General features: G+C 39.6%; 6 gene segments (V, D, J or C); 3 read left to right on the top strand and 3 right to left on the bottom strand.

Annotated features, from left to right (window-relative positions):
* The window catches only part of LOC125905370 (Ig kappa-b4 chain C region-like), a 29,257-nt gene extending 16,542 nt beyond the window's left edge, over nucleotides 1–12,715 (top strand). The window contains 1 exon segment of the C gene segment in view: nucleotides 12,220–12,715. Within this exon segment, the coding sequence occupies nucleotides 12,291–12,548 (258 nt within the window).
* On the top strand, nucleotides 3,810–4,367 carry LOC125905208 (Ig kappa-b4 chain C region-like). The segment is given in 2 exon segments: nucleotides 3,810–3,813; nucleotides 3,964–4,367. Coding segments are annotated over 2 exon segments (408 nt in total).
* Nucleotides 11,497–25,656, top strand: LOC125905206 (Ig kappa-b4 chain C region-like). The segment is given in 2 exon segments: nucleotides 11,497–11,528; nucleotides 25,250–25,656. A coding segment is annotated over 1 exon segment (336 nt).
* On the bottom strand, nucleotides 14,959–15,603 carry LOC125905362 (immunoglobulin kappa variable 3-11-like). The segment is given in 2 exon segments: nucleotides 14,959–15,269; nucleotides 15,484–15,603. Coding segments are annotated over 2 exon segments (363 nt in total).
* Nucleotides 16,495–17,467, bottom strand: LOC125905356 (Ig kappa chain V region 3381-like). The segment is given in 2 exon segments: nucleotides 16,495–17,185; nucleotides 17,293–17,467. Coding segments are annotated over 2 exon segments (414 nt in total).
* On the bottom strand, nucleotides 22,401–23,896 carry LOC125905360 (Ig kappa chain V region K16-167-like). The segment is given in 2 exon segments: nucleotides 22,401–23,604; nucleotides 23,710–23,896. Coding segments are annotated over 2 exon segments (411 nt in total).
* Nucleotides 25,657–27,150: the final 1,494 nt, after the last annotated feature.

Raw genomic sequence — 27,150 nt, 5'->3', positions numbered from 1 at the left:
ACAACAAGGGAGGCTGAACTTCCCCTAAAATTTCATAGAAGAAATGGTCAAATATGCACTATTGAATTTACATTAAAAAAGGAATTTACATAGCATTAAACGTACGCTAGGATGCGTTTAACATCATGGTGATGATGTTCAAACATCATCTGTTTATCACCAGTTTTCAAACGCGACCTCCCTGTCATACATTCTCATGTCAGCACGGTGGACGCCGAGTCTCCAAGCATTCCTATGAGACAGCACTGAGCAGGTTTTTTTCATGCAGCAAAGCGAGACGGTCATTGGATAAATGCGACAAAATTGTCACTGTCAGGGAGGCTCAGCTTCCCTGGGACCTAATGGAGTGGTAGGTGGGAGAGGACGCTTGGTGTATGCATGATGATTGGAGGAACTGTCTACAAGGCTGAACCCCTTTGTGACTGACAGTGAAATACACACCAGCATCGTCGCATTTAGAGCTCAGTCCCATGTGGATATTTGCGAATGGAGTCTTATGACAGAGTGCTGAAACCACCATTTTAGCACCAGGTATGCACAAAGGGACACTGCAGTTTTGGATTTAATATTTCTTACAATGGAGTCACCAGCAACCAGAGATGTAGGAGTGAGCAATAGAAACTTGCTGTCAGAAGTTGAGCGCACAGCCCGGGCAGCCAGGTTGGGTCAGTGGCTGTAGGAAGTGACCTAACAGCCTGACAGAGCACCCGGAACAGGGGACACTGGTGCACGTCGGGGTAATGGCAGCAGGGACGAGCTGCGATGGTGTTCTGAAAGCAGGGGGAAGTTCTCTTCATCCAGGATATGAACTGGATTGTGAACTGAATTTCACTGGGAGGAAGAGGATGCAGGGGAGCCTATTTCCCTGGGCAGCTGGGAAAGTAGAGTTGGTAAAGGTTGGAGATTCGTCCTTCCAGCTTGGCAACTTTTGAGTCAGATGAAGGCAGTGGTCACACCCGGATGGCATGGTGAGTGGTGGCATGCTGGGTTCAGATGGAAGCTGGGGAAACAGAGAGAAATGGCTACAGCAGCAAAGACGTAGTGTGTGTTGAAATGCAGCTACTCCAGGTTTAGCTATTGATTAGCAGAGGCACAGGATAAAAGCTTACATGTGAGGACTCCACAGCGTTATCTTCATTATCATATATCCTGGCTTGGGCAGAGATCAGAGCAGATTTAGGTCCTCCAAAGAGTGAAAATTACTTGGCCCACTGAGATGAATGGGAATTGGACAAGTTTTCAGTGATGATGGTTTCCAGGCATAGAAATGTTTCAGTCACTCTATTTATACCAAATCTAGACGTCCGATGACTGAAATTGTTTAACCGGGTCAAATAAGCAGGTAAAATCGACAAATGTCTAAAATGCAACATAAAAGTATGTCTTATAAGAGGATAAAATGTCAATTTTGACAGAGCTTTTCTGGCAGGCAAACAACACGTTGATGAATGCCTGTGTCACCAATAACATGAAAGAGATGAGAGGACAGTCTCTGTCTCTTGCTGTCTGCCAGCCGATTTAACACTTAAGTAACACACATACACTTGTATGAATGTGGTTACATTAAGTGGGTCATTTATGTCTTTTATATTTTCATGATTCTAGGTGATATAAAGCTTTTTTTCATAACATAAGTGTACATTTACATGAGAGGCAGTCACTCAGTCTGTGGGGACTTGGCTTGGGAGCCAGAGGGTCCCCAGTTGAAGTCCTCTACGGACTGAACAAGGAGTGGGGACTGGGAGCTGAGGAGCTGTTGTGAGCAAGGCACGAAACCTTTAACTGCTAGGAATGCCTGTCCATGGGCAACCCCCTCGATGTGACATCTCTCCATTAATGCATGTGTATGTGTCTGTGTCTTTCTGGCCTGTGTGTGTGTGTGTGTGTGTGTGTGTGTCCTCAGTGAAGTGTATCAGTCTCTGCAGTAGCTTCCAGCTGCAGCAGTCAGTTCAGTTTCTGTTCAGTCTGACTGAGGGAGATTTTTGTACGACACTTTTTCACTGTGTGAACAACCACTGACTGTTGATGTAGTGTTCACTCTGACAGTAGTAAACTGCTGCATCTTCAGTCTGGACTCCACTGATGGTCAGAGTGAAGTCAGACTTTGATCCACTGCCTGTAAAACGACCTGGAATCCCTGATGCTCGAGTGCTAGTATCATGAATGAGCAGCTTAGGAGTTTCTCCATCTCTCTGTTGGTACCAGGCTAAATTGTCTGAGTAAATGTCATAACTAGTCCTACATGTGATGGTGACGGAGCCTCCCACAGCAGAGCTCACTGCTCCAGACTGAGTCACTGTGACCTGACCTCTGGACTCTGAGGATACAGAGACACAAACATAAAGCAGCATCATGGTTTTGTCAGCTTCATTTCAGAGGGACAGATGTTGATAGAGGAGAGGAGTTTGATTCTCTGGACTTTACCTGTGAAGCAGCAGCAGAGGAGAGTCCAGATGAGGACGGAGATCAAAGTCATGTTTTTGATGAGGAGGATTTCTGTGGCTTCTGTTGTCATGAAGGACAGCTGTCAGTCATCCAGTGTTCAACTCTCAGGACTATAAACTCTCCCAGAGCACTGGAGCATGGTGCTGCTGATGCAAAGTGGCTCTCTATGGAAATGCTCTGACTGACTCCAACAGGGACTTGGATTACTCTGATGATGATGACTATCAATGGATCAGTCACTTTACCAGAGTATTGATTAGGAATGTGTTACTTCCTTTTTTATAAAAAAGCTTTGGTTTGAGTTGGATGAGTTGATTTACTTGCAGAATATTATTGTGAATTCCCACTTATTCACAGCCACACAAATCACCATCACTGTGGGATGTATTCAGACAAAATGTATTTTCATTTATCATAATCTACGATAAACATAGGTTCATGATAATTATATATATCAGGATTATTAATGGCAGGATTTATAGAACAGTTTTCCTTTGGAATTTTTCCATTTATTTGAATTTGTTTTACTGGAGGAGAAATTAATACTGCTTGTAGATGTTTGACGTTTCACATAGAAAATGTTGTATACATTCAAAGTTTGTGAATCAGTCTCTAAACGGTTCAACCAGTTATTACACAATCTTGGTAAACTGGGAATATTTTTGGTGAGTTTGTTTGTGTCAAAGTCAGAGAGCCGTGTCTCCCTACAGTGAGAGGTTTTTGTACAGCGGCTCAATGAGTTTGTATCACTGTGGTGTGTTTTAAAGTTATGTTTAGAAGTCTGTTTTGTAATGTCTGCAGGAGATAAAAATGTTTTAATTTTAAAAGTAAAACTTAATTTTTATGTCTGAAGTCAGAGCAGCTTTAATCAACATTTCTTTGTACATTTTCATCATACTTGAAGTCAAACAGGTTGAAATGTTAAAGAGATGAAACTGCAAACCAGTTTTACAAATGTTTATCAAGATTATATTCTTAATGTTTCACCTCAGTGATAACTATTTTTTTCTAATAAATTCAGAATCAACTTTTTAGGAACAAACAAACAGTGATTGATTCATGTGGTTTCAAATTCTGAAAATCTTTTAAACAGTTTTAATGAGAATTGACATCAACATAAAGAACATTTGATTGTAGGTAGTGCAGTAATACATGCATTTTTTATGCTTGCACAAAAGGAAAAAAATGTAAAATGCATTTTACTAAAGTAATGTATCGTCAATGTTTGGGAGGAAAACGTTTAATAATTTGTCTAAATTCTGATATTTTATGTCCAGTGTAGTTTGTTATATTTGAGGTCATTCTGTATGATGATTGTCTCTGTGCTGATTTGCATGAGAGGCTTCTTAAAGGGAAGTGAAACAATGTGTGAGTGAGTGACTGATGGAGCAGAAAACCATCTGACAGAAACTCCTTAAAGGAGAAAATCAACTCTCACACAGTAAAGGTGTCCAAGTGTCTGATGGTTGATTGACAGCTGTGTGGTCCCTGTCCTCTAAGCTGATTGGTGTCTCCTAGGTGATGTCCGTCCCACCCTGACGGTGCTGCCCCCCTCCAGTGAGGAGCTGCAGCAGGGGAAGGCCACGCTCATGTGTCTGGCCAACAAGGGCTTCCCCTCAGACTGGAGTCTGGCCTGGAAGGTGGACGGCAGCAGCAGCAGCAACTGGGAGGAGAGCAGGAGCCCTGGGGTGCTGGAGAAGGACGGCCTCTACAGCTGGAGCAGCACCCTGAGGCTCCCTGCAGACCAGTGGAGGAAGGTGGGCTCTGTGACCTGTGAGGCCACCCAGGGCTCCCAGACTCCACTCTCAGAGACACTGAGGAGAGACCAGTATTCCCAGTGTTCCCAGGTCAGGACTGGGAACACTGGTCTCTCCACTCTCAGAGACACTGAGGAGAGACCAGTGTTCCCAGTCCTGACCTGACTCACTGGGACTCTGCTGCTGGTTTTACTCTGCTACTGCTCTCAGTCTGCTCTCTGTCTCTCTCATGATGTTTCAGTGTGAACATGTTCTTGCTTGTGTTGATGGTTTCAATATCTCAGAGCAATAAAGATTTGATCAAATGTATCATATGAGTGACATCATGTGACTTCATTTCTTGGACATATGTCATATATTAGGAGCATTACTCAAACTAATGCACAAAAGCCACAATAGTAGTGAGTCTTTTTTTTTCTGACTAATTTTTCAGACTGTGGATATTCTTCTACTGCAGTTCCCATTATAGATCAATCAATTTATTTCGGTAACAATACACATGGTAACACCATCTTAACAGTAAAACACAAAGCTCTCTGTTATTACTGATGTCTGTCCTGGAAGAAATTTCTCCAGTGAAGTTTCTGTGTTGTTAAATTCTACCTGGAAATTATTGTGCAGATTTTAATTCAAAATTCTTAATAATAAGAGGAACAGTGTATCATCTGCATAAATTGACATGACATGAATCTAATTTGAGATTTTCCACCAAATCATATTTAAATGAGACACAGTAACTTCAACAAAGGACATGACATGAATGAGATCAAAGGACAGTCTCTGTCTCTTAGAGTCTGCCAGCAGATTTGACACTTATATGTATAGATATAGTTAAAGTGTCAATTATGTCTTTAATAATAACAATAATATATTTTATTTGAAGGCGCCTTTCTTGGCACTCAAGGACACCGTACAGATACACAAAATGACAATAAAAAGACATTAAAAAGAAACAACAATTTAAAAACAAACAAAAAAAATAGAAAGTGACAGAGCAATTGGCATCAGATGGAATTGGCAGTTTTAAACAGATGTGTTTTGAGGTTTGATTTGAAATGGGGGAGTGAATCGATATTTGTTTTGTACATGAGTGGCAGGAGCTCAGTTTGTTGGGACTTGGCTTGGGAACCAGAGGGTCCCCAGTTCAAGTGCCTGTACCAACTGAACAAGGAGTGGGGACTGGGAGCTGAAGAGCTGTCATTGAGCAAGGCACCAAAGCCTCAACTGCTAATGCTATTAATAATAATGAGTATGATAAGTAATAATGTGATTTATTTAATAGCACTAATAAACCCAATGTGTTTTAAATATAGAACAACCAGGTTCATGTATTTATAAGCAAAAAATCTTAAATATTAGGCCTAAATATTTTTTGAATGTACATGATAAACTGATTCACCATTGAACAGAGTCTGTACAATTTCTTTTGATGTGTTGCTCTTTTTAACCAATACAAAAAAACAAAATATGTTTTAATGACAGAAGACTAAAACAAGCTATTTTCACATAATGATTATTATGTCAACAGCCTACATTCTGTATGATGCTGGACAGTTAAAATTAAGTAGCCAATATTACAAATAATCAGTTAGATGCTCATTTCAGATTGAATTATAAACATTAAATGACATCTATAGATGCATAAACAGATAGATAAACTTTATTAACAAGTCCATAAAATACATACAAAAACACAGCATCTCAATCAAAACAACACAACAAGTAGGTTTAAAACACATAGAGCATCTATTCCAATATGCTTTAGACAAATATTTTGTGTCACTTGTGCAGCACCGCTAATACATAATGACTCCATTCTTTGACTGGCCAAGTTACATAAAACTATAAATAAACTTTCTAAGAACAACATGAAAAGTGGGCACATCCTGCTTACAAATATGAAACACTTGTCCATCTTGGATCTGAGTACAAATCCTGTGCATCATTATATGCCACCTGGATTTTCATTTTGCAGCACTGTGCTGCACCATAGGTGTGCAGTATGATGAAGCAATATGACCTAAACAAAGCTATCTTGAATCATCAGTACACTTATTAAATTTTCATTGCAAGTATGTTGGCTTGTGCATAGCAGTTTCTGCTGACACTGGATGTCATCATCATCACATAAATCATCTCTGATTATGTGGCCAAGATATCTAAATTTGTTCACAATCAAACACTTGGTCTGCTAGAACAAAGGAAGCAAAGTGTGACTTCTTATCCTCCTTGGTTTTCACAATTAAAATAACACTCAGAATTACATAATATTATCTGCACACTGCTGAGAACAGATTCCCTAAGCAATTGCTGATACCAACACTTTAGAGAACCTGCCAGATACATCAGCATATACCAGGTGATTGATAAGCCTCTCTTCATCCAGTTCTACACTGGTTTGGCTGTATGACAGATCATCCATATACAGGATTGAAGAGTACAGTGATAAAATTCCACCTTGTCTCCACCATTAGTCACTAGGAAAGGTGCAGATGTACTTGTATCGAGCAGCATTGTTTAATGTGGCTATACCAGTACTGTAATATTATCATATAAGGTGGAGCCCTCGCTCCTGAACTTTGGCAAATAGCATGACGACTCTGTCAAGCGCTCAGGTGATCAGAGCATAAAACATTATACTATTTTTCTTCTATACATAGGAACCATCTCTTTCAGTGCATAAATGCAAAAATCTGCCATGCTTACTTTTACAGACTGGATGTCAGTGGTGATTATATATTGTTGGAGTCTATCCGAATTTGCTCCAGCACTTTGGAAAGTGCACTTGCCCAAGCTGGGTCTATACATTTTTAGGCTAGATATCTTTCAGTTTTGTCTTTGACAGGGTACAATACTACAGCAAGCATGAGTCTGGAATTATTCCACATGCATTAATAATCAGTAAAACATAAAGCAATCAACACTGAGACTGCTACTGCTAGCATGTTTTAGATGCTCTGCGCTATTTGATCAAGGATGCTTTATTCAGTGATAATCTATAACATACAATACTCATCGGTCTAATTAACCACACCATCATGGTGAGACATCTCAACAATAATGCATGCCTCTAACACAATAAAATATAGATAATAGATACAGACTTATCAAAAATCTGCTGTTTTCATTATTTTTGAGCATGATGATCTTAATTTATTTTGATTGAAAAGTTAATGTATATTTAAGTTAATTTTTTAAGTCTTTCATTAATGTTAAAATTTATTTGTTTTACAATAAAATTGCATTTAGACTGTAAAGATGATCAGACATTTTTCATTTTTTATCTTGCATCAAATAGTATGTTGCATACTGTGCAGACTGTGCATGTACAACTCACTAGCAGTACATATTGTACTGGTACTATTGAACTACAAATCAAGACAGTTGCCTTCAATATATTAGAGTTATGTAAGCTTTAATGGGTATTATCCATTGAGATGTGGTGACAACACTGCACAGGACAATGTGATTTTTCACTTAGGGCAAAATTCTACTTAGCCCTGATCTTTGTTTTACAGGTGTGAAAGAGAAAATAATGACCAAAAAAATATTAACCGCACTCTTAAGAGAGTGTGACATAAAAGGTTTCATACCATGACACCTATTTTATTTTGCTAGATGTCCTGTTAATTCTTTTGGCAAAGGATCACGTTAATTTAAACACCTTGAGAAAATGTAAACTCACAGTCTGTGATTGATCTTTTTGAAATTTAAAGAAGCAGAACAGAATAAACAAAAACTGCTTCAATAAATATTCACATTATTTGCCAAAGAGACAAGCATGAGTTTTCATGTTCTATGTAATATCATCAGTGTAGAAGATGATCTCTGTGGTGTTACTTTAAGAGATGTTTTATATGCTGATATGTTTGACATCTTACAAAAGTTTAATTGTTAAAGTGTTCAGATGTTTTCATTTTTTGTGTTCAATCTGCCCTCAGAAAACAAATTGTCACTTTTAAGGCATTGACTCTTGCATCATTTGTGTGTCTGATAGATATTTTCCAGTCAAATATTAATGTTGTGCTGGTGTGTCTGGAGGTAAAATCAAGATTCTAATACACCAGATATATTTTGTCCAATTATTATGTTGTAACTCTGTTTTGCCATGTCTTTCCACATCCATGCATCACTAACCAGTGGTCCAGTGGGCTGTCATATGGCCTTTGACCAGGTCCTTAAAAGATCTCACAACACACTTGTCTTCATTTTATTTGCCACTTCCCATTCAATAAAAATCTAGTTTTAAAAACTTGTGATCACTTTTGTCTACACAGTCAAGGCAACCTCCTATATTAATGATGTCATGCAGCTGTGACACAAGGAGGTCAGAAGCGTCTTATGATCAGGGCTTGTTGGTTTCAGCGTATTGTTATACAAAGTTTGTGATGTCTTGGGAAAAGCACAAACAATGGTTTCTATCATATCTAACAACTTCAGAATGTTTAATGTGTTTAGTTATGTCATTAGGTTTGGAATTTTAAGTTATGTAGGTTAGGTTTAGTAAATAAACAGTGATGTGACACCATGCCAATGAATATCAAGTTTCAAAGTTTTAAAGTGTTTTCACACTCATGAATTGTTCAGACATGGAAAATTCTGTCTTCTGGGAATGTCTGTTTGTTGTCTGACCCTGTGTGTGTGTGTGTGTGTGTGTGGGTTATGATGGCAAGAAATTGTGGTGCATTATTTTTGAGTTTATGTATGACAGTGAATAACAACAAGCTGTGTTTTACCTCACTACAACTTTAAAACTGAAGGTGACTGTGGATTTTTGACTGGGGACAAGTGTCTTTGGGACTCACTCCAGCTGGACACAAATGGATACTGTGGACACCTTCAAAAATCATTTGTAAGGTTTCACATCTTCATGTTTAGAGTGTGTTTTTATGTTTTTTGCATTATTTTCTTGTCAGTATTTTAAGTGTATTTCTGTGTTACATATGAACTGTTGTGAAAAAGTATATTTGAAGTGCTCCTATAGGTTTTATTTGCATCTTTAAAGAAGAAAAGTGTTATATTAAGCAGAGATTAAAGAGTTCATTCATTCAATCACAAGTTCTGTTTGGACTACATTTTTATCAAGATATTTCTGATGCTGCTCTGTGTGTCGATGTTTCTTGTAACTGGACAGAAATTGAAATGGCTGCAATCCTGTATGAGGTCAGAGAGGTGTGAGAAGTCTTTTCTAAGTACTGTCTGAGGCTTGTCTCCTCTTTTAAGGACAAATCAATCAAATCAATCAAACTCAAGGATTATAATTAGATTGCGTGTGCACAGTTTCTGTCAGGAAATGTTGCTCTGAGACACAACAGGAGGCTGAACTCTAAAAATGCATAGAAGAAATGGTCAATGCACTATTGAATTTACATTAAAATGTTTACATTACATTAAGCGTGCTAGGATGCGTTGCGTCATGACTATGTTGTTTCAAGCGTCAGCTGTTTATCACCAGTTTTCAAATGTGATTTCCCTGTCTACATTGTCGTGTCAGCATGATGGAGCCTCATGCATTTCATTCATTGCATTTGTCAGACAACAGGTCTGGCAGCTACTATCTTGGCTGTATCTAGGCTAATGGCTAACATACTAACTATTATTTTTATTACTATATACAGGAAATTTAGGATAATAGGACAGGTTATAAACTTTAAATTTCCTTTAACTTCCGTGACCTATACTCAGGAAATCTTGTATGCATGATGATGAGGAATTGTGAAAAGTTTCCCCTTTGTGAAAACAGCGCTTCACATTTGAATCAGTCTCTAGTATTTGCGAGTGAGTCTTCTGACAGAGTGCCATCAGAGCAGTTCTTATTTCCATGGCTTCATTTTATTTGTACACAGTTTGTTTAAGACTGAAAATCCTTGAGGTGTGTTTTGCTGTGGTTCTATGGCATGTGTGGTTGAAAAACAGCTTCAATTAAATGTTCCTTTTATAGTTACTGCCTGCTACAATATGCAACACTTTTATGATGCAAATGAAGTGACTTTCCCTGTTTGAAAACCAGCATGCCACTGCTTTGTGTGTGTGTGTGTGTGTACAGTGTTTGTGTGTCTGTGTGTGCACAGTGTGTGTGTGTGTCTGTGTGTGTGTGTGTCCTCAGTGAGTGTATCAGTCTCTGCAGTAGCTTCCAGCTGCAGCAGTCAGTCAGTTTCTGTTCAGTCCTGACTGAGGAGGTTTTTGTGTGTCTTTTTTCACTGTGTGACAGCAGCTGACTGTTGATGTAATGACAACTCTGACAGTAGTAACCTGCTGCATCTTCAGTCTGGACTCCACTGATGGTCAGAGTGAAGTAGGTTTGATCCACTGCCTGTAAACATCTGGATCCCTGATTCTCAGTGCTGGCATAGTATGAGCAGTTTAGGAGTTTCTCCACTCTCTGTTGGTACCAGGCTAAGCGGTTAAGCCATACATCTTGACTGGTCTGGTGATGGTGTGAGTCTCCCACAGCAGAGCTCACTGCTCCAGGCTGAGTCACTGTGACCTGGACCTCTGGACTCTGAGGATGCAGAGACACAAACATGCAGCATCATGGGTCAGCTTCATTTCAGAGGACAGATGTTGATAGAGGAGAATTTGTTTCTCTGGACTTTACCTGTGAAGCAGCAGCAGAGGAGAAGTCCAGATGAACAGAGATCAAAGTCATGTTTTTATTTTGATGAGGAGGATTTCTGTGGCTTCTGTTGTCATGAAGGACAGCTGTCAGTCATCCAGTGTTCAACTCTCAGGACTATAAACTCTCCCAGAGCACTGGAGCATGGTGCTGCTGGTTTGCAAAGTGGCTCTCTATTGGAAATGCTCTGACAGCTCCAACAGGGACTTGGATTACTCAGTGATGATTTGCATTATCAGTGGATCAGTCACTTTATCAAAGTATTGATTAGGAATGTATTTACTTCCTTTTTTGTAAAAAAGCTTTGGTTTGAGTTGGATGAGTTGATTTACTTGCAGAATATTATTGATGATTCCCATTATTAGAACAAATCACCATCACTGTGATGTATTCAGACAAATTATTGTATTTTATCATAATCTATATTTAGGTTCATGTATTATATATATCAATTATGTAATGTCCAGATAAACAGTCCTTTGAATGTAAAATAAAAATAAAAATAAAAAGAGAAATTTCCTTTAGAAAATGTTTTAAGTTTCACATTTGAGATTTTGTCAACTGTGGTTTAACACTCAGGGCTTGTAGGTTTGAAGTTTCTTGTGTCAGAAGCCGTGTCTCTCTACAGTGAGAGGTTTTTGTACAGCGGCTCAATGAGTTTGTATCACTGTGGGTGACTTTTGGTGGAGGAACCAGACTGGATGTTGGAAGTAAGTCAGATGTTTAAAATGTTTATTTTTCAGCAGCCATGTTTTCTTTATATTATATATTTAACAGGCAAGAAATAGTTGGCCTTTCCATTTTGTTTTTACACATATTTTTGCATTAAAAGACAAAGTTAGCTTTTGAATGAGAAAACAAAGTCCATTGTAATGAAAATAAAACATGAAGCTAGAAGATAAATCTTTATTTCTAACTGTGGTTAAGTTTCATCTTGAGGGCTTGTAGGTTTAGTTCAGTGTGTCAAAGTCAGAGAGCCGTGTCTCTCTACAGTGAGAAGGTTTTTATGCATGGCTCAATGAGTTTGTATCACTGTATAACGTTCAGTGGAGAACCAGACTGGATGTTGGACCTAAGTCAGATTTTATAAGAAGTGTATACAGAGATAAAAATGTTTTCTGTTTATACTTAATTTTTATGTTTCAAATTGCAAATATTGATTCATTTTCATTTTTCCATATTTATCATTAAAAAAATTAAGATTACACATGTCATAATTCAAATCTTGATAATGAAAATAAAACTGCAAGTCTACTGTATAAATGTTTAATTTCTAAATTTTAATGTAATCATAGTTTTCATCTTGACAGAGAGCACACATTTTTACAGTAAATTGAAGTGTCTGATGGTTGATTGACAGCTGTGTGATCCCTGTCCTCTAAGCTGATTGGTGTCTCCTAGGTGATGTGCGTCCCACCCTGACGGTGCTGCCCCCCTCCAGTGAGGAGCTGCAGCAGGGGAAGGCCACGCTCATGTGTCTGGCCAACAAGGGCTTCCCCTCAGACTGGAGTCTGGCGTGGAAGGTGGACGGCTGCATCAGCAGCAGCAGCTGGGAGGAGAGCAGGAGCCCTGGGGTGCTGGAGAAGGACGGCCTCTACAGCTGGAGCAGCACCCTGAGGCTCCCTGCAGACCAGTGGAGGAGGTTGGGATCTGTGACCTGTGAGGCCACCCAGGGCTCCCAGACTCCACTCGCAGAGACACTGAGGAGAGACCAGTGTTCCCAGTCCTGACCTGACTCACTGGGACTCTGCTGCTGGTTTCACTCTGCTACTGCTCTCAGTCTGCTCTCTGTCTTTCTATCATGAGACCAGTTTAACAGTTCTCACCTTGAAACAGCAATGTTTTTATTCTTGTCATAGTGCTTATGCTGTTAATGTTGTATAATAAAACATAAGCAAATAAAAAACATTGTATGAATACTTTTATTGCAACAGTTCCCTTCTCCCACATGTTAAGAGATACAAGATTATAACCCATGTCACAGTTAGATTGTCTCACTGCTGGTGATGGTTTCATTAATGACTTCTTGAATCATATAATGGCACTTATCCACTAAGTCATTGAGGTTCATCTGACAGTGTCTCTAGAAGCAAATTGTAGATTATCATCAGCATAAGATGATATAACATGGTTCTTTAATGATGTTCTTATGTCAAATATTTAATGCTGGTGTTGCTGATTTTTTTTTAGAACATTAACCATTCCATGTAAAGTCACCCAGGTATATCTTCACCCCGAGGTGAATGAGGATTCCTGTTTCATGAACATTCATTTGCATCAAGACAATATAGTCAGTCCTTTAAATACATCTCCAAAGATTTTAACTAAAAAAATGTTGAGGTCTGAAATAAAAACCCCATCAATGAGAAAAATAAAAAGTATATAAAAATAACATTTGTCACATTTTTCAAAGTCAACATGTGGGTGCATTGAATCTACATAAAACACTCAGGGCCCTATTTAGGTTGTCTTAAACGCGAAGCGCCAGGCGTGCGGCGCATGGGCGTGTCCCAGTCACTTGCTAGTTAGACAGCGCATTTTTAGACTGTGCGCCACGGCGGAGAGTCTAAAAGGGTTGGACTTACTCTGTGAATTAGTCATGGGTGTGTTTTGGGCGGATCATTCAATAAGCCAATCAGAGTGTCACCTCTCATTCCCGTTAAAAGAGGTGCGATTGGAGCGCATGGCGGAGAGCTAGTTAGATGGTGGACGTACCAACTGGAAAGAGTGAGTGTTTTACAACAGAGGAGACGGATCTCCTCGTGCGGGAGGTGAAGGCCCGTCAGAACCAGATCTACGGGGACAGCAGACAGGCACCCAAGCTCCCCGAGCTAAAGCAGGCGTGGGATCACTAATACAAGAAAGATCTTACTAAATATCTGTGGAATATTATTCAAACCTGTTTTCATCATATAACAGAGCACAGCTGTCAGGACTGCCGCAGAGCTCCCCAAGGTGCTGATCCTGCAGCTAGGACCTGTTCAGTGTTTTCTCCCCCACCCACGTTTGTTAATTGTTTTCACGTTTCCTAGAGCTGTGTTCTGCCTCTTATTTGCATGTGTGTCCTCTGTACACTCAGATAACAATATAATAATATAATGTAGCCTAGTATATAATGTAGCCTAGTATAACATGTTAAATAAATGTAATGTGTGAGCTTTGGTTTTCAATCAAAAAAATGATTGATTGGTCAGATAATTTCACAATTTCATTTGTCATTATTACAAATTATGATGACCATTATTACTGCAATTAGATCATTCTGATTAATGACTGACCATTAAGACGTGTTTCTGATAAATATTTTAATGTGCACAATAATAACCTTTCACACTGTAATCATATTTTTATTTGTTATCTTTTGCATATGTGTGGCTGCTCCGTGTGTCTCTGAGCAGAGTGCACGCGCGTTGTGCACCCGCCTAGAGACGCATATTACTAACTTGTTTAACAGTGAAATACTGCACCGTTGACTTTAGATCAGGTTTTTGTTGGTCACTGGCACATTTGCTTTTTACGTCATCTAACTAGTAACGCGCCATGACTGCGCCTGACCACTCCTCATTTTTAGACCAACACACCCAGAGAAGCATAAGTTCATTTGCTAGTTAGACGATAAGGGCACAGGGCGTGAAAATGACAACTGCGCCTGCATCTAAATAGCAATGACACCTGCGACATGGATTATGCGTCCTCCGCCGTCCGCTTCAGACCATCTAAATAGGGCCCTCAATCTTAAATAAAATGAAACTGGTGGAACTGCTAATGTCTTATTGTACTACATTCTGTTTCCATGTGTCATTGGAAAAAGTCTTAGTTTGTTGGAAACCTCTCAGTGTGTTTCACTGAAATGTAACTTTAAAACTTTGAACCTAAAAAGTTGAATTAAAATTGGTATTGATATGTTTTTATTTATCTTAAAATTAGAGAGAAATATCATTAATTTTCAGAAATGTATTAATTATTTGTGTTAATATTACACTATCTATATTTCTCCATCTTACTTTTTTGAGTATGTATCTCATTTACACAACAACAGTCATTAGAACTATTAATATATAACTGGTGTTTCAGTGTCTGTGCAGATGTTGAGTCAGATCAGTTCCTCTCCAAGTGAAGAGGTTTTTGTATGACGTTGTATCACTGTGTGAACGGCCAGCTGTAACCTCCCTGCTGACAGTAATAAACTCCTGCATCTTCAGTCTGAACTCCACTGATGGTCAGAGTGAAGTCAGTCCCAGATCCACTTCCACTAAAACGATCTGAAACACCAGACTGACGAGTTGTAGCATAATAAATTAGAAGTTTCGGAGACTCTCCAGGTTTCTGAAGGCACCAGTGAAGGTAGGTGCTCATATCTGAACTGGCTTTACATCTGATAGAGACAGTCTGTCCTGGAACAACAGACTGAGATCCAGGAGACTGAGTCAGGATGATTTCTCCTGATGAATCTGGAAAATATGCAAAAGAGCAGAAGGGTTATTGAGACAAATCCAGTTTGGAGAGACGATCAACATCCAGACAGAAGAGTATCATTTCTTTAACATGGAGAACAGGTGGAAGAAGGTAAATGCTGCTTGTTTCAGTGTTTCTCCATCATAGCAGAACATCATTGAGGTGAACCTGGTTGCATCCTGCAGCAAAGTTTTCAGAAGAGAGTCTCACCCTGAACATGGAGCCCCAGGGTGGCCAGCAGTAGAATCAGTGACATCATCATTGTGCTGTCAGCGTGTCAGTGGCTCTGAAAGGCCTGGACAGCCACTGATCAACACTGGTCTCTTAACAGCAGGGAGCAGAGAGGCAGGACACATATGCAAACACACAGAGTCAGTCAGCTGTAGCTGTCCTCAACATATCATGGTGTTCATATCTCAGTGGTGACAGCACTGATTATTTCAATGGTTCACTACATAATAAGGTATGAAAGGATAAAGAAAATTTTGTCCCAGAGAATTTTATTTTGCTTCCTCCACATAATAAAGTTGATTCTGTTTGTGAGCATATTTTAACATCTACAGTGGTTTTTTTCTGTTTTTTTGTTCTTTAGGTGTGAAGGAGAAAAAAAAAATCCCCCCACCCCCATAAAAAAATCAATGCACTCATGAGAGTCTGATATATGTTTCATACCAGGAATCCCATTTAGTTTTGCCAGATGTCCTATTAATTCTTTTAGCAATGAAATTGACATTAATTTAAACACTACTAAGAAAGTGTAAATTCCAGAGTCTACAGTAAGTGAACAGAAGAGCTGCTCTTCATATATAATTGAACATCATCGGTCTAAAAGATTATTTTACTATGGTGCTACTTTAAGAGGATGCGTTATATGCTGATTTCTTTCTTACACATTATGAAAGTTTCAATGTTAGAGTGTTCAGATATTTCAATTTTATCATCTCCTCAATCTGCCCTCAGAAATGTAGGTGTCACTTTTGAACAGACACTGACTCTTGAGCAGCATTTGAAGTGTCTGATCCACCTCTGTATTTTCCAGTCAAGATACATTGTACGATGTTCTGCTGGTGTGTCTTAAGCTGAGATGAAGATGACTTTTGTTCCAAAGTATAGCCAGGTAAGTGCTCTATAGGTTTTATTTGCATAAAGAAGAAAAGTCTTATGTGGAGCAGAGATTAAAGAAAGTTCATTCATTCATTCATAAGTTTTGTTTGGACTACATTTTATTATGAATATTTCTGATGCTGCTCTGTGTGTCGATGTTTTCTTGTAACTGGACAGAGTTGAGATGGCTGTGATCCAGTATGAAGCTGAGGTCAAAGGTCGTGACCAAGTCTTTTCTAATTTACTGTCTGAGCTTGTCTCCTCTTTATTAACTAGCAAATCAATCAAATCAATCACAAAAGAAAAAGAGATTATAATGAGAACTGTGTGTGCACAGTGTGTGTGTGTGCGTGTGCACAGTGTGTTTGTGTGTGTGTGTGTGTGTCCTCAGTGAAGTGTATCAGTCTCTGCAGTAGCTTCCAGCTGCAGCAGTCAGTTCAGTTTCTGTTCAGTCTGACTGAGGGAGGTTTTTGTACGATGCTTTTTCACTGTGTGAACAACCACTGACTGTTGATGTAGTGTTCACTCTGACAGTAGTAAACTGCTGCATCTTCAGTCTGGACTCCACTGATGGTCAGAGTGAAGTCAGACTTTGATCCACTGCCTGTAAAACGACCTGGAATCCCTGATGCTCGAGTGCTGGTGAGGTAAATTAGCAGTTTAGGAGTTTCTCCATCTCTCTGTTGGTACCAGGCTAAGTAGTTAGAGTTATAAACATCCTGACTGGTCCTACATGTGATGGTGATGGAGCCTCCCACAGCAGAGCTCACTGCTCCAGGCTGAGTCACTGTGACCTGACCTCTGGACTCTGAGGATACAGAGACACAAACATAAAGCAGCATCATGGTTTTGTCAGCTTCATTTCAGAGGGACAGATGTTGATAGAGGAGAGGAGTTTGACTCTCTGGACTTTACCTGTGAAGCAGCAGCAGAGGAGAGTCCAGATGAGGACGGAGATCAAAGTCATGTTTTTGATGAGGAGGATTTCTGTGGCTTCTGTTGTCATGAAGGACAGCTGTCAGTCATCCAGTGTTCAACTCTCAGGACTATAAACTCTCCCAGAGCACTGGAGCATGGTGCTGCTGATGCAAAGTGGCTCTCTATGGAAATGCTCTGACTGACTCCAACAGGGACTTGGATTACTCTGATGATGCTGATTATCAATGGATCAGTCACTTTACCAGAGTATTGATTTGGAATGTGGTACTTCCTTTTTTATAAAACGCTTTGGTTTGAGTTGGATGAGTTGATTTACTTGCAGAATATTATTGTGAATTCCCACTAATTCACAGCCACACAAATCACCATCACTGTGGGATGTATTCAGACAAAATGTATTTTCATTTATCATAATCTACGATAAACATAGGTTCATGATAATTATATATATCAGGATTATTAATGGCAGGATTTATAGGACAGTTTTCCTTTGGAATTTTTCCATCTATTTGAATTTATTTTACTGGAGGAGAAATTAGTACTGCTTGTAGATGTTTGACGTTTCACATAGAAAATGTTGTATAACATTTTGTATGTGAAACTTCATATTCAAAGTTTGTGAATCAGTCTCTAAACGGTTCAACCAGTTATTACACAATCTTGGTAAACTGGGAATATTTTTGGTGAGTTTGTTTGTGTCAAAGTCAGAGAGCCGTGTCTCCCTACAGTGAGAGGTTTTTGTACGGCGGCTCAATGAGTTTGTATCATTGTGGTGTGTTTTAAAGTTATGTTTAGAAGTCTGTTTTGTAATGTCTGCAGGAGATAAAAATGTTTTAATTTTAAAAGTAAAACTTAATTTTTATGTTTGAAGTCAGAGCAGCTTTAATCAACATTTCTTTGTACATTTTTATCATACTTGAAGTCAAACAGGTTGAAATGTTAAAGAGATGAAACTGCAAACCAGTTTTACAAATGTTTATCAAGATTATATTCTTAATGTTTCACCTCAGTGATAACTATTTTTTTCTAATAAATTCAGAATCAACTTTTTAGGAACAAACAAACAGTGATTGATTCATGTGGTTTCAAATTCTGAAAATCTTTTAAACAGTTTTAATGAGAATTGACATCAACATAAAGAACATTTGATTGTAGGTAGTGCAGTAATACATGCATTTTTTATGCTTGCACAAAAGGAAAAAAATGTAAAATGCATTTTACTAAAGTAATGTATCGTCAGTGTTTGGGAGGAAAACGTTTAATAATTTGTCTAAATTCTGATATTTTATGTGCAGTGTAGTTTGATATATTTGAGGTCATTCTGTATGATGATTCTCTCTGTGCTGATTTGCATGAGAGGCTTCTTAAAGGGAAGTGAAACAATGTGTGAGTGAGTGACTGATGGAGCAGAAAAACCATCTGACAGAAACTCCTTAAAGGAGAAAATCAACTCTCACACAGTAAAGGTGTCCAAGTGTCTGATGGTTGATTGACAGCTGTGTGGTCCCTGTCCTCTAAGCTGATTGGTGTCTCCTAGGTGATGTCCATCCCACCCTGACGGTGCTGCCCCCCTCCAGTGAGGAGCTGCAGCAGGGGAAGGCCACGCTCATGTGTCTGGCCAACAAGGGCTTCCCCTCAGACTGGAGTCTGGCCTGGAAGGTGGACGGCAGCAGCAGCAGCAGCAGCTGGGAGGAGAGCAGGAGCCCTGGGGTGCTGGAGAAGGACGGCCTCTACAGCTGGAGCAGCACCCTGAGGCTCCCTGCAGACCAGTGGAGGAAGGTGGGCTCTGTGACCTGTGAGGCCACCCATGGCTCCCAGACTCCACTCGCAGAGACACTGAGGAGAGACCAGTGTTCCCAGTCCTGACCTGACTCACTGGGACTCTTCTGCTGGTTTTACTCTGCTACTGCTCTCAGTCTGCTCTCTGTCTCTCTCATGATGTTTCAGTGTGAACATGTTCTTGCTTGTGTTGATGGTTTCAATATCTCAAAGCAATAAAGATTTGATCAAATTTATCGTATGAGTGACATCATGTGACTTCATTTCTTGGACATATGTTATATATTAGGAGCATTACTCAAACTAATGTAATTCGTAATTAGTCTTTTTTTCAGACTAATTTTTAACGGGCTTCAGACTGTGGATATGAGTTCCCATCATACATCTGTTCATTTATTTTGGTGACAATACACATGGTAACACCATCTTAATAGTAAAACACAAAGCTCTCTGTTATTACTGATGTCTGTACTTGAAGAAATTCCACCTGTTAGGTTTGTGTGTTGTTAAATTCTACCTGGAAATTATTCTGATTTAAATTCAAAAGTCTTAATAGTAAGAAGGTATTGGGGATTAGAAATAAAAAGCAGTGTATCAGCTGCATAAAGTCACATAACATGAATCCAATTAAAGATTTTCCACCAAAACAAATTTAAGTGAGACTGATCAACTTCAGCAAAGGACATTCATTCATTCAATCATTGAAGCCTTTATTCAAGATTTAGGAGATGAATTGAAGGAGACACATATTTTCAATGATGCTGAGAATAAATAAAAACATAAAACAATCAATAAGCAAACACATAACTATCATGCATATCAATTAAAACAGAAATGAAATCATTCAAAACAACAATAATAAATGAGCTCTTAAAGTAGAAATACAGGGTGATGACCTGCTAAGGCGTAGATAAAAGCATGTGCACTCAATTAAAACAAGATCAGAAATAAGGCACTTATACAGTCAAAAGGTGTCCAAGTTTAAGGTCTTTTGTAGATTATTCCATGTATGAGATGCACTGTAAGAAAATAACATTCTTTCTAGTTCTGTTCTGATTAAAGGAGTGTGAGACAACAACCTATTCTCTGAATGAGTACCAAGAATTTGTGAGGACAGAGTTAAGAGTGATGACTTGTAGGGTGGAAACATCTGCAACCAAGCTTTATAAATAAACAAGTACCAGAACTGTTACCGCCTCACAGCCAAATGTGGCCAGCCAACCTTTTGGTAAACTTGGCAGTGGTGGGTGCTGTAACAATCACCTGATATGAACCTTAGGGCTGAGTGGTAGGCAACATCTAGTGATTTTAATGTAGAGACAGCAGCTTTTCCATATATAACATCCAAAACAGACCAAAATACACTCTGCAATTCTTTTCCTATGTACTAAAGGCTCATGTTTCTGTACAGAAAGACAAGTATTATCTTCAATTTGGCAGTCAAAATTTCAGTATGGTGCTTAAAATTAGGACTGTCATCCAGCCAGATACCAAGGTATTTGTACTGTTTGACTCCCTCTATGGATGAGCCGTTTGCAGAATGAATATTGAAAGACTCAGTACAAGTAGCCTTGGTCAATAGCATCCATTTGGTTTTGTCTGATTGAGCAGATATTGCAATACAATATAAATTTGTGTCGTCTGCATACAGCTAACATTTACATGATTCGAAACAATATTGGCCCTAACACTGAGCTCTGTGGGACACCTTTAATATTTAAAAAATTGGAATGAACATCACACATCTTTACACACTGCAGTCTATTGGAGAGGTAGTTTTCAAAAGACAGGCAGCTGACAAAATCAAAACCAATTTGGGACAGTTTATTTAAAAGTAACGAATAGTCAACTGTGTCGAATACCTTAGACAAGTCTATAGAAAGAGCAGCACATGACATTTCGCTATCCAAGGCTAATGTAATGTCACGTACAACCTGGGTGGTTGCATATATGGTAGTGTGTATAGGCCTAGAGCCAGACTGTGAGTGAGTACAGAAAACAAATACTGTAGATTACAATTGACAGCAATTGTCAACAGATTGAAATTGTCGATAAAACACAAGTTGTGTGATGGACAAACTGACTGCAACCATGTGTGCAACAGGGCGATTGCTCTGAGACAACAAGGGAGGCTGAACTTCCCCTAAAATTTCATAGAAGAAATGGTCAAATATGCATGATTGAATTTACATTAAAAAAGGAATTTACATAGCATTAAACGTACGCTAGGATGCGTTTAACATCATGGTGATGATGTTCAAACACCATCTGTTTATCACCAGTTTTCAAACGCGACCTCCCTGTCATACATTCTCATGTCAGCACGGTGGACGCCGAGCCTCCAAGCATTCCTATGAGACAGCACTGAGCAGGTTTTTTTCATGCAGCAAAGCGAGACGGTCATTGGATAAATGCGACAAAATTGTCACTGTCAGGGAGGCTCAGCTTCCCTGGGACCTAATGGAGCGGTAGGCGGGAGAGGACGCTTGGTGTATGCATGATGATTGGAGGAACTGTCTACAAGGCTGAACCCCTTTGTGACTGACAGTGCTTTTGAAATACACACCAGCATCGTCGCATTTCGAGCTCAGTCCCATGTGGATATTTGCGAATGGAGTCTTCTGACAGAGTGCTGAAACCACCATTTTAGCACCAGGTATGCACAAAGGGACACTGCAGTTTTGGATTTAATATTTCTTACAATGGAGTCACCAGCAACCAGAGATGTAGGAGTGAGCAATAGAAACTTGCTGTCAGAAGTTGAGCGCACAGCCCGGGCAGCTATGTATCTCTCAGCTGATTTTGGGGGAGTGGCAGCCAGGTTGGGTCAGTGGCTGTAGGAAGTGACCTAACAGCCTGACAGAGCACCCGGAACAGGGGACACTGGTGCACGTCGGGGTAATGGCAGCAGGGACGAGCTGCGATGGTGTTCTGAAAGCAGGGGGAAGTTCTCTTCATCCAGGATATTGAACTGGTTTGTGAACTGAATTTCACTGGGAGGAAGAGGATGCAGGGGAGCCTGTTTTCCTGGGCAGCTGGGAAAGTAGAGTTGGTAAAGATTGGAGATTCGTCCTTCCAGCTTGGCAACTTTTGAGTCAGATGAAGGCAGTGGTCACACCCGGATGGCATGGTGAGTGGTGGCATGCTGGGTTCAGATGGAAGCTGGGGAAACAGAGAGAAATGGCTACAGCAGCAAAGACGTAGTGTGTGTTGAAATGCAGCTACTCCAGGTTTAGCTATTGATTAGCAGAGGCACAGGATAAAAGCTTACATGTGAGGACTCCAGCGTTATCTTCATTATCATATATCCTGGCTTGGGCAGAGATCAGAGCAGATTTAGGTCCTCCAAAGAGTGAAACTTACTTGGCCCACTGAGATGAATGGGAATTGGACAAGTTTTCAGTGATGATGGTTTCCGCCAGGCATAGAAATGTTTCAGTCACTCTATTTATACCAAATCTAGACGTCCGATGACTGAAATTGTTTAACCGGGTCAAATAAGCAGGTAAAATCGACAAATGTCTAAAAATGCAACATAAAAGTATGTCTTATAAGAGGATAAAATGTCAATTTTGACAGAGCTTTTCTGGCAGGCAAACAACACGTTGATGCATGCCTGTGTCACCAATAACATGAAAGAGATGAGAGGACAGTCTCTGTCTCTTGCTGTCTGCCAGCCGATTTAACACTTAAGTAACACACATACACTTGTATGAATGTGGTTACATTAAGTGGGTCATTTATGTCTTTTATATTTTTTTGATTCTAGGTGATATAAAGCTTTTTTTCATAACATAAGTGTACATTTACATGAGAGGCAGTCACTCAGTCTGTGGGGACTTGGCTTGGGAGCCAGAGGGTCCCCAGTTGAAGTCCTCTACGGACTGAACAAGGAGTGGGGACTGGGAGCTGAGGAGCTGTTGTGAGCAAGGCACGAAACCTTTAACTGCTAGGAATGCCTGTCCATGGGCAACCCCCTCGATGTGACATCTCTCCATTAATGCATGTGTATGTGTCTGTGTCTTTCTGGCCTGTGTGTGTGTGTGTGTGTGTGTGTGTGTGTGTGTGTGTGTGTGTGTGTGTGTGTGTCCTCAGTGAAGTGTATCAGTCTCTGCAGTAGCTTCCAGCTGCAGCAGTCAGTTCAGTTTCTGTTCAGTCTGACTGAGGGAGGTTTTTGTACGACGCTTTTTCACTGTGTGAACAACCACTGACTGTTGATACTGAATTCACCCTCACAGTAGTAAACTGCTGCATCTTCAGTCTGGACTCCACTGATGGTCAGAGTGAAGTCAGACTTTGATCCACTGCCTGTAAAACGACCTGGAATCCCTGATGCTCGAGTGCTAGTATCATGAATGAGCAGCTTAGGAGTTTCTCCATCTCTCTGTTGGTACCAGGCTAAATTGTCTGAGTAAATGTCATGACTGGTCCTACATGTGATGGTGACGGAGCCTCCCACAGCAGAGCTCACTGCTCCAGGCTGAGTCACTGTGACCTGACCTCTGGACTCTGAGGATACAGAGACACAAACATAAAGCAGCATCATGGATTTGTCAGCTTCATTTCAGAGGGACAGATGACAGATGGAGAGGAGTTTGATTCTCTGGACTTTACCTGTGAAGCAGCAGCAGAGGAGAGTCCAGATGAGGACGGAGATCAAAGTCATGTTTTTGATGAGGAGGATTTCTGTGGCTTCTGTTGTCATGAAGGACAGCTGTCAGTCATCCAGTGTTCAACTCTCAGGACTATAAACTCTCCCAGAGCACTGGAGCATGGTGCTGCTGATGCAAAGTGGCTCTCTATGGAAATGCTCTGACTGACTCCAACAGGGACTTGGATTACTCTGATGATGATGACTATCAATGGATCAGTCACTTTACCAGAGTATTGATTAGGAATGTGTTACTTCCTTTTTTATAAAAAAGCTTTGGTTTGAGTTGGATGAGTTGATTTACTTGCAGAATATTATTGTGAATTCCCACTTATTCACAGCCACACAAATCACCATCACTGTGGGATGTATTCAGACAAAATGTATTTTCATTTATCATAATCTATGATAAACATAGGTTCATGATAATTATATATATCAGGATTATTAATGGCAGGATTTATAGGACAGTTTTCCTTTGGAATTTTTCCATTTATTGGAATTTGTTTTACTGGAGGAGAAATTAATACTGCTTGTAGATGTTTGACGTTTCACATAGAAAATGTTGTATACATTCAAAGTTTGTGAATCAGTCTCTAAACGGTTTAACCAGTTATTACACAATCTGGGTAAACTGGGAATATTTTTGGTGAGTTTGTTTGTGTCAAAGTCAGAGAGCCGTGTCTCCCTACAGTGAGAGGTTTTTGTACGGCGGCTCAATGAGTTTGTATCACTGTGGTGTGTTTTAAAGTTATGTTTAGAAGTCTGTTTTGTAATGTCTGCAGGAGATAAAAATGTTTTAATTTTAAAAGTAAAACTTAATTTTTATGTTTGAAGTCAGAGCAGCTTTAATCAACATTTCTTTGTACATTTTTATCATACTTGAAGTCAAACAGGTTGAAATGTTAAAGAGATGAAACTGCAAACCAGTTTTACAAATGTTTATCAAGATTATATTCTTAATGTTCCACCTCAGTGATAACTATTTTTTTCTAATAAATTCAGAATCAACTTTTTAGGAACAAACAAACAGTGATTGATTCATGTGGTTTCAAATTCTGAAAATCTTTTAAACAGTTTTAATGAGAATTGACATCAACATAAAGAACATTTGATTGTAGGTAATGCAGTAATACATGCAGTTTTTATGTTTGCACAAAAGGAAAAAAATGTAAAATGCATTTTACTAAAGTAATGTATCGTCAGTGTTTGGGAGGAAAACATTTAACAATTTGTCTAAATTCTGATATTTTATGTCCAGTGTAGTTTGATATATTTGAGGTCATTCTGTATGATGATTGTCTCTGTGCTGATTTGCATGAGAGGCTTCTTAAAGGGAAGTGAAACAATGTGTGAGTGAGTGACTGATGGAGCAGAAAAACCATCTGACAGAAACTCCTTAAAGGAGAAAATCAACTCTCACACAGTAAAGGTGTCCAAGTGTCTGATGGTTGATTGACAGCTGTGTGGTCCCTGTCCTCTAAGCTGATTGGTGTCTCCTAGGTGATGTCCGTCCCACCCTGACGGTGCTGCCCCCCTCCAGTGAGGAGCTGCAGCAGGGGAAGGCCACGCTCATGTGTCTGGCCAACAAGGGCTTCCCCTCAGACTGGAGTCTGGTCTGGAAGGTGGACGGCAGCAGCAGCAGCAGCAACTGGGAGGAGAGCAGGAGCCCTGGGGTGCTGGAGAAGGACGGCCTCTACAGCTGGAGCAGCACCCTGAGGCTCCCTGCAGACCAGTGGAGGAAGGTGGGCTCTGTGACCTGTGAGGCCACCCAGGGCTCCCAGACTCCACTCTCAGAGACACTGAGGAGAGACCAGTGTTCCCAGTGTTCCCAGGTCAGGACTGGGAACACTGGTCTCTCCACTCTCAGAGACACTGAGGAGAGACCAGTGTTCCCAGTCCTGACCTGACTCACTGGGACTCTGCTGCTGGTTTTACTCTGCTACTGCTCTCAGTCTGCTCTCTGTCTCTCTCACGATGTTTCAGTGTGAACATGTTCTTGCTTGTGTTGATGGTTTCAATATCTCAAAGCAACAAAGATTTGATCAAATGTATCATATGAGTGCCGTCATGTGACTTCATTTCTTGGACATATGTCATATATTAGGAGCATTACTCAAACTAATGCACAAAATCCACAATAGTAGTGAGTCTTTTTTTTTCTGACTAATTTTTCAGACTGTGGATATTCTTCTACTGCAGTTCCCATTATAGATCAATCAATTTATTTCGGTAACAATACACATGGTAACACCATCTTAACAGTAAAACACAAAGCTCTCTGTTATTACTGATGTCTGTCCTGGAAGAAATTTCTCCAGTGAAGTTTCTGTGTTGTTAAATTCTGCCTAGAAATTAATGTGCAGATTTTAATTCAAAATTCTTAATAATAAGAGGAACAGTGTATCATCTGCATAAATTGACATGACATGAATCTAATTTGAGATTTTCCACCAAATCATATTTAAATGAGACACAGTAACTTCAACAAAGGACATGACATGAATGAGATCAAAGGACAGTCTCTGTCTCTTAGAGTCTGCCAGCAGATTTGACACTTATATGTATAGATATAGTTAAAGTGTCAATTATGTCTTTTAATAATAACAATAATATATTTTATTTGAAGGCGCCTTTCTTGGCACTCAAGGACACCGTACAGATACACAAAATGACAATAAAAAGACATTAAAAAGAAACAACAATTTAAAAACAAACAAAAAAAATAGAAAGTGACAGAGCAATTGGCATCAGATGGAATTGGCAGTTTTAAACAGATGTGTTTTGAGGTTTGATTTGAAATGGGGGAGTGAATCGATGTTTGTTTTGTACATGAGTGGCAGGAGCTCAGTTTGTTGGGACTTGGCTTGGGAACCAGAGGGTCCCCAGTTCAAGTGCCTGTACCAACTGAACAAGGAGTGGGGACTGGGAGCTGAAGAGCTGTCATTGAGCAAGGCACCAAAGCCTCAACTGCTAATGCTATTAATAATAATGAGTATGATAAGTAATAATGTGATTTATTTAATAGCACTAATAAACCCAATGTGTTTTAAATATAGAACAACCAGGTTCATGTATTTATAAGCAAAAAATCTTAAATATTAGGTCTAAATATTTTTTGAATGTACATGATAAACTGATTCACTGAACAAGACTGGCTTACAATTATTTTTGATGTGTTGTTAGATAGCTAACAAACAAACAAACTACAGCAGGGCTATTCAATTAGGCTACTATTTCAACTGGGCCGCATTTCAAAACCAGATAATGTCAACAGGCCACATTTTTAGTAGCCAGCAACCGATCCTCTTTTTATTTATTTTTTTTGCATACAATTACAGGCATGGCCCTCCTCAACATGATGCAGAAACAGACTAAAAAGAGCTATCAATGCACAGAAGCAT

The sequence above is a fragment of the Epinephelus fuscoguttatus genome, linkage group LG17, assembly GCF_011397635.1.
Source record: "Epinephelus fuscoguttatus linkage group LG17, E.fuscoguttatus.final_Chr_v1".
NCBI lineage: Eukaryota > Metazoa > Chordata > Actinopteri > Perciformes > Serranidae > Epinephelus > Epinephelus fuscoguttatus.
Note: the sequence above shows the minus strand (reverse complement) of the source record. Positions and strands in the feature narration are given on the sequence as shown.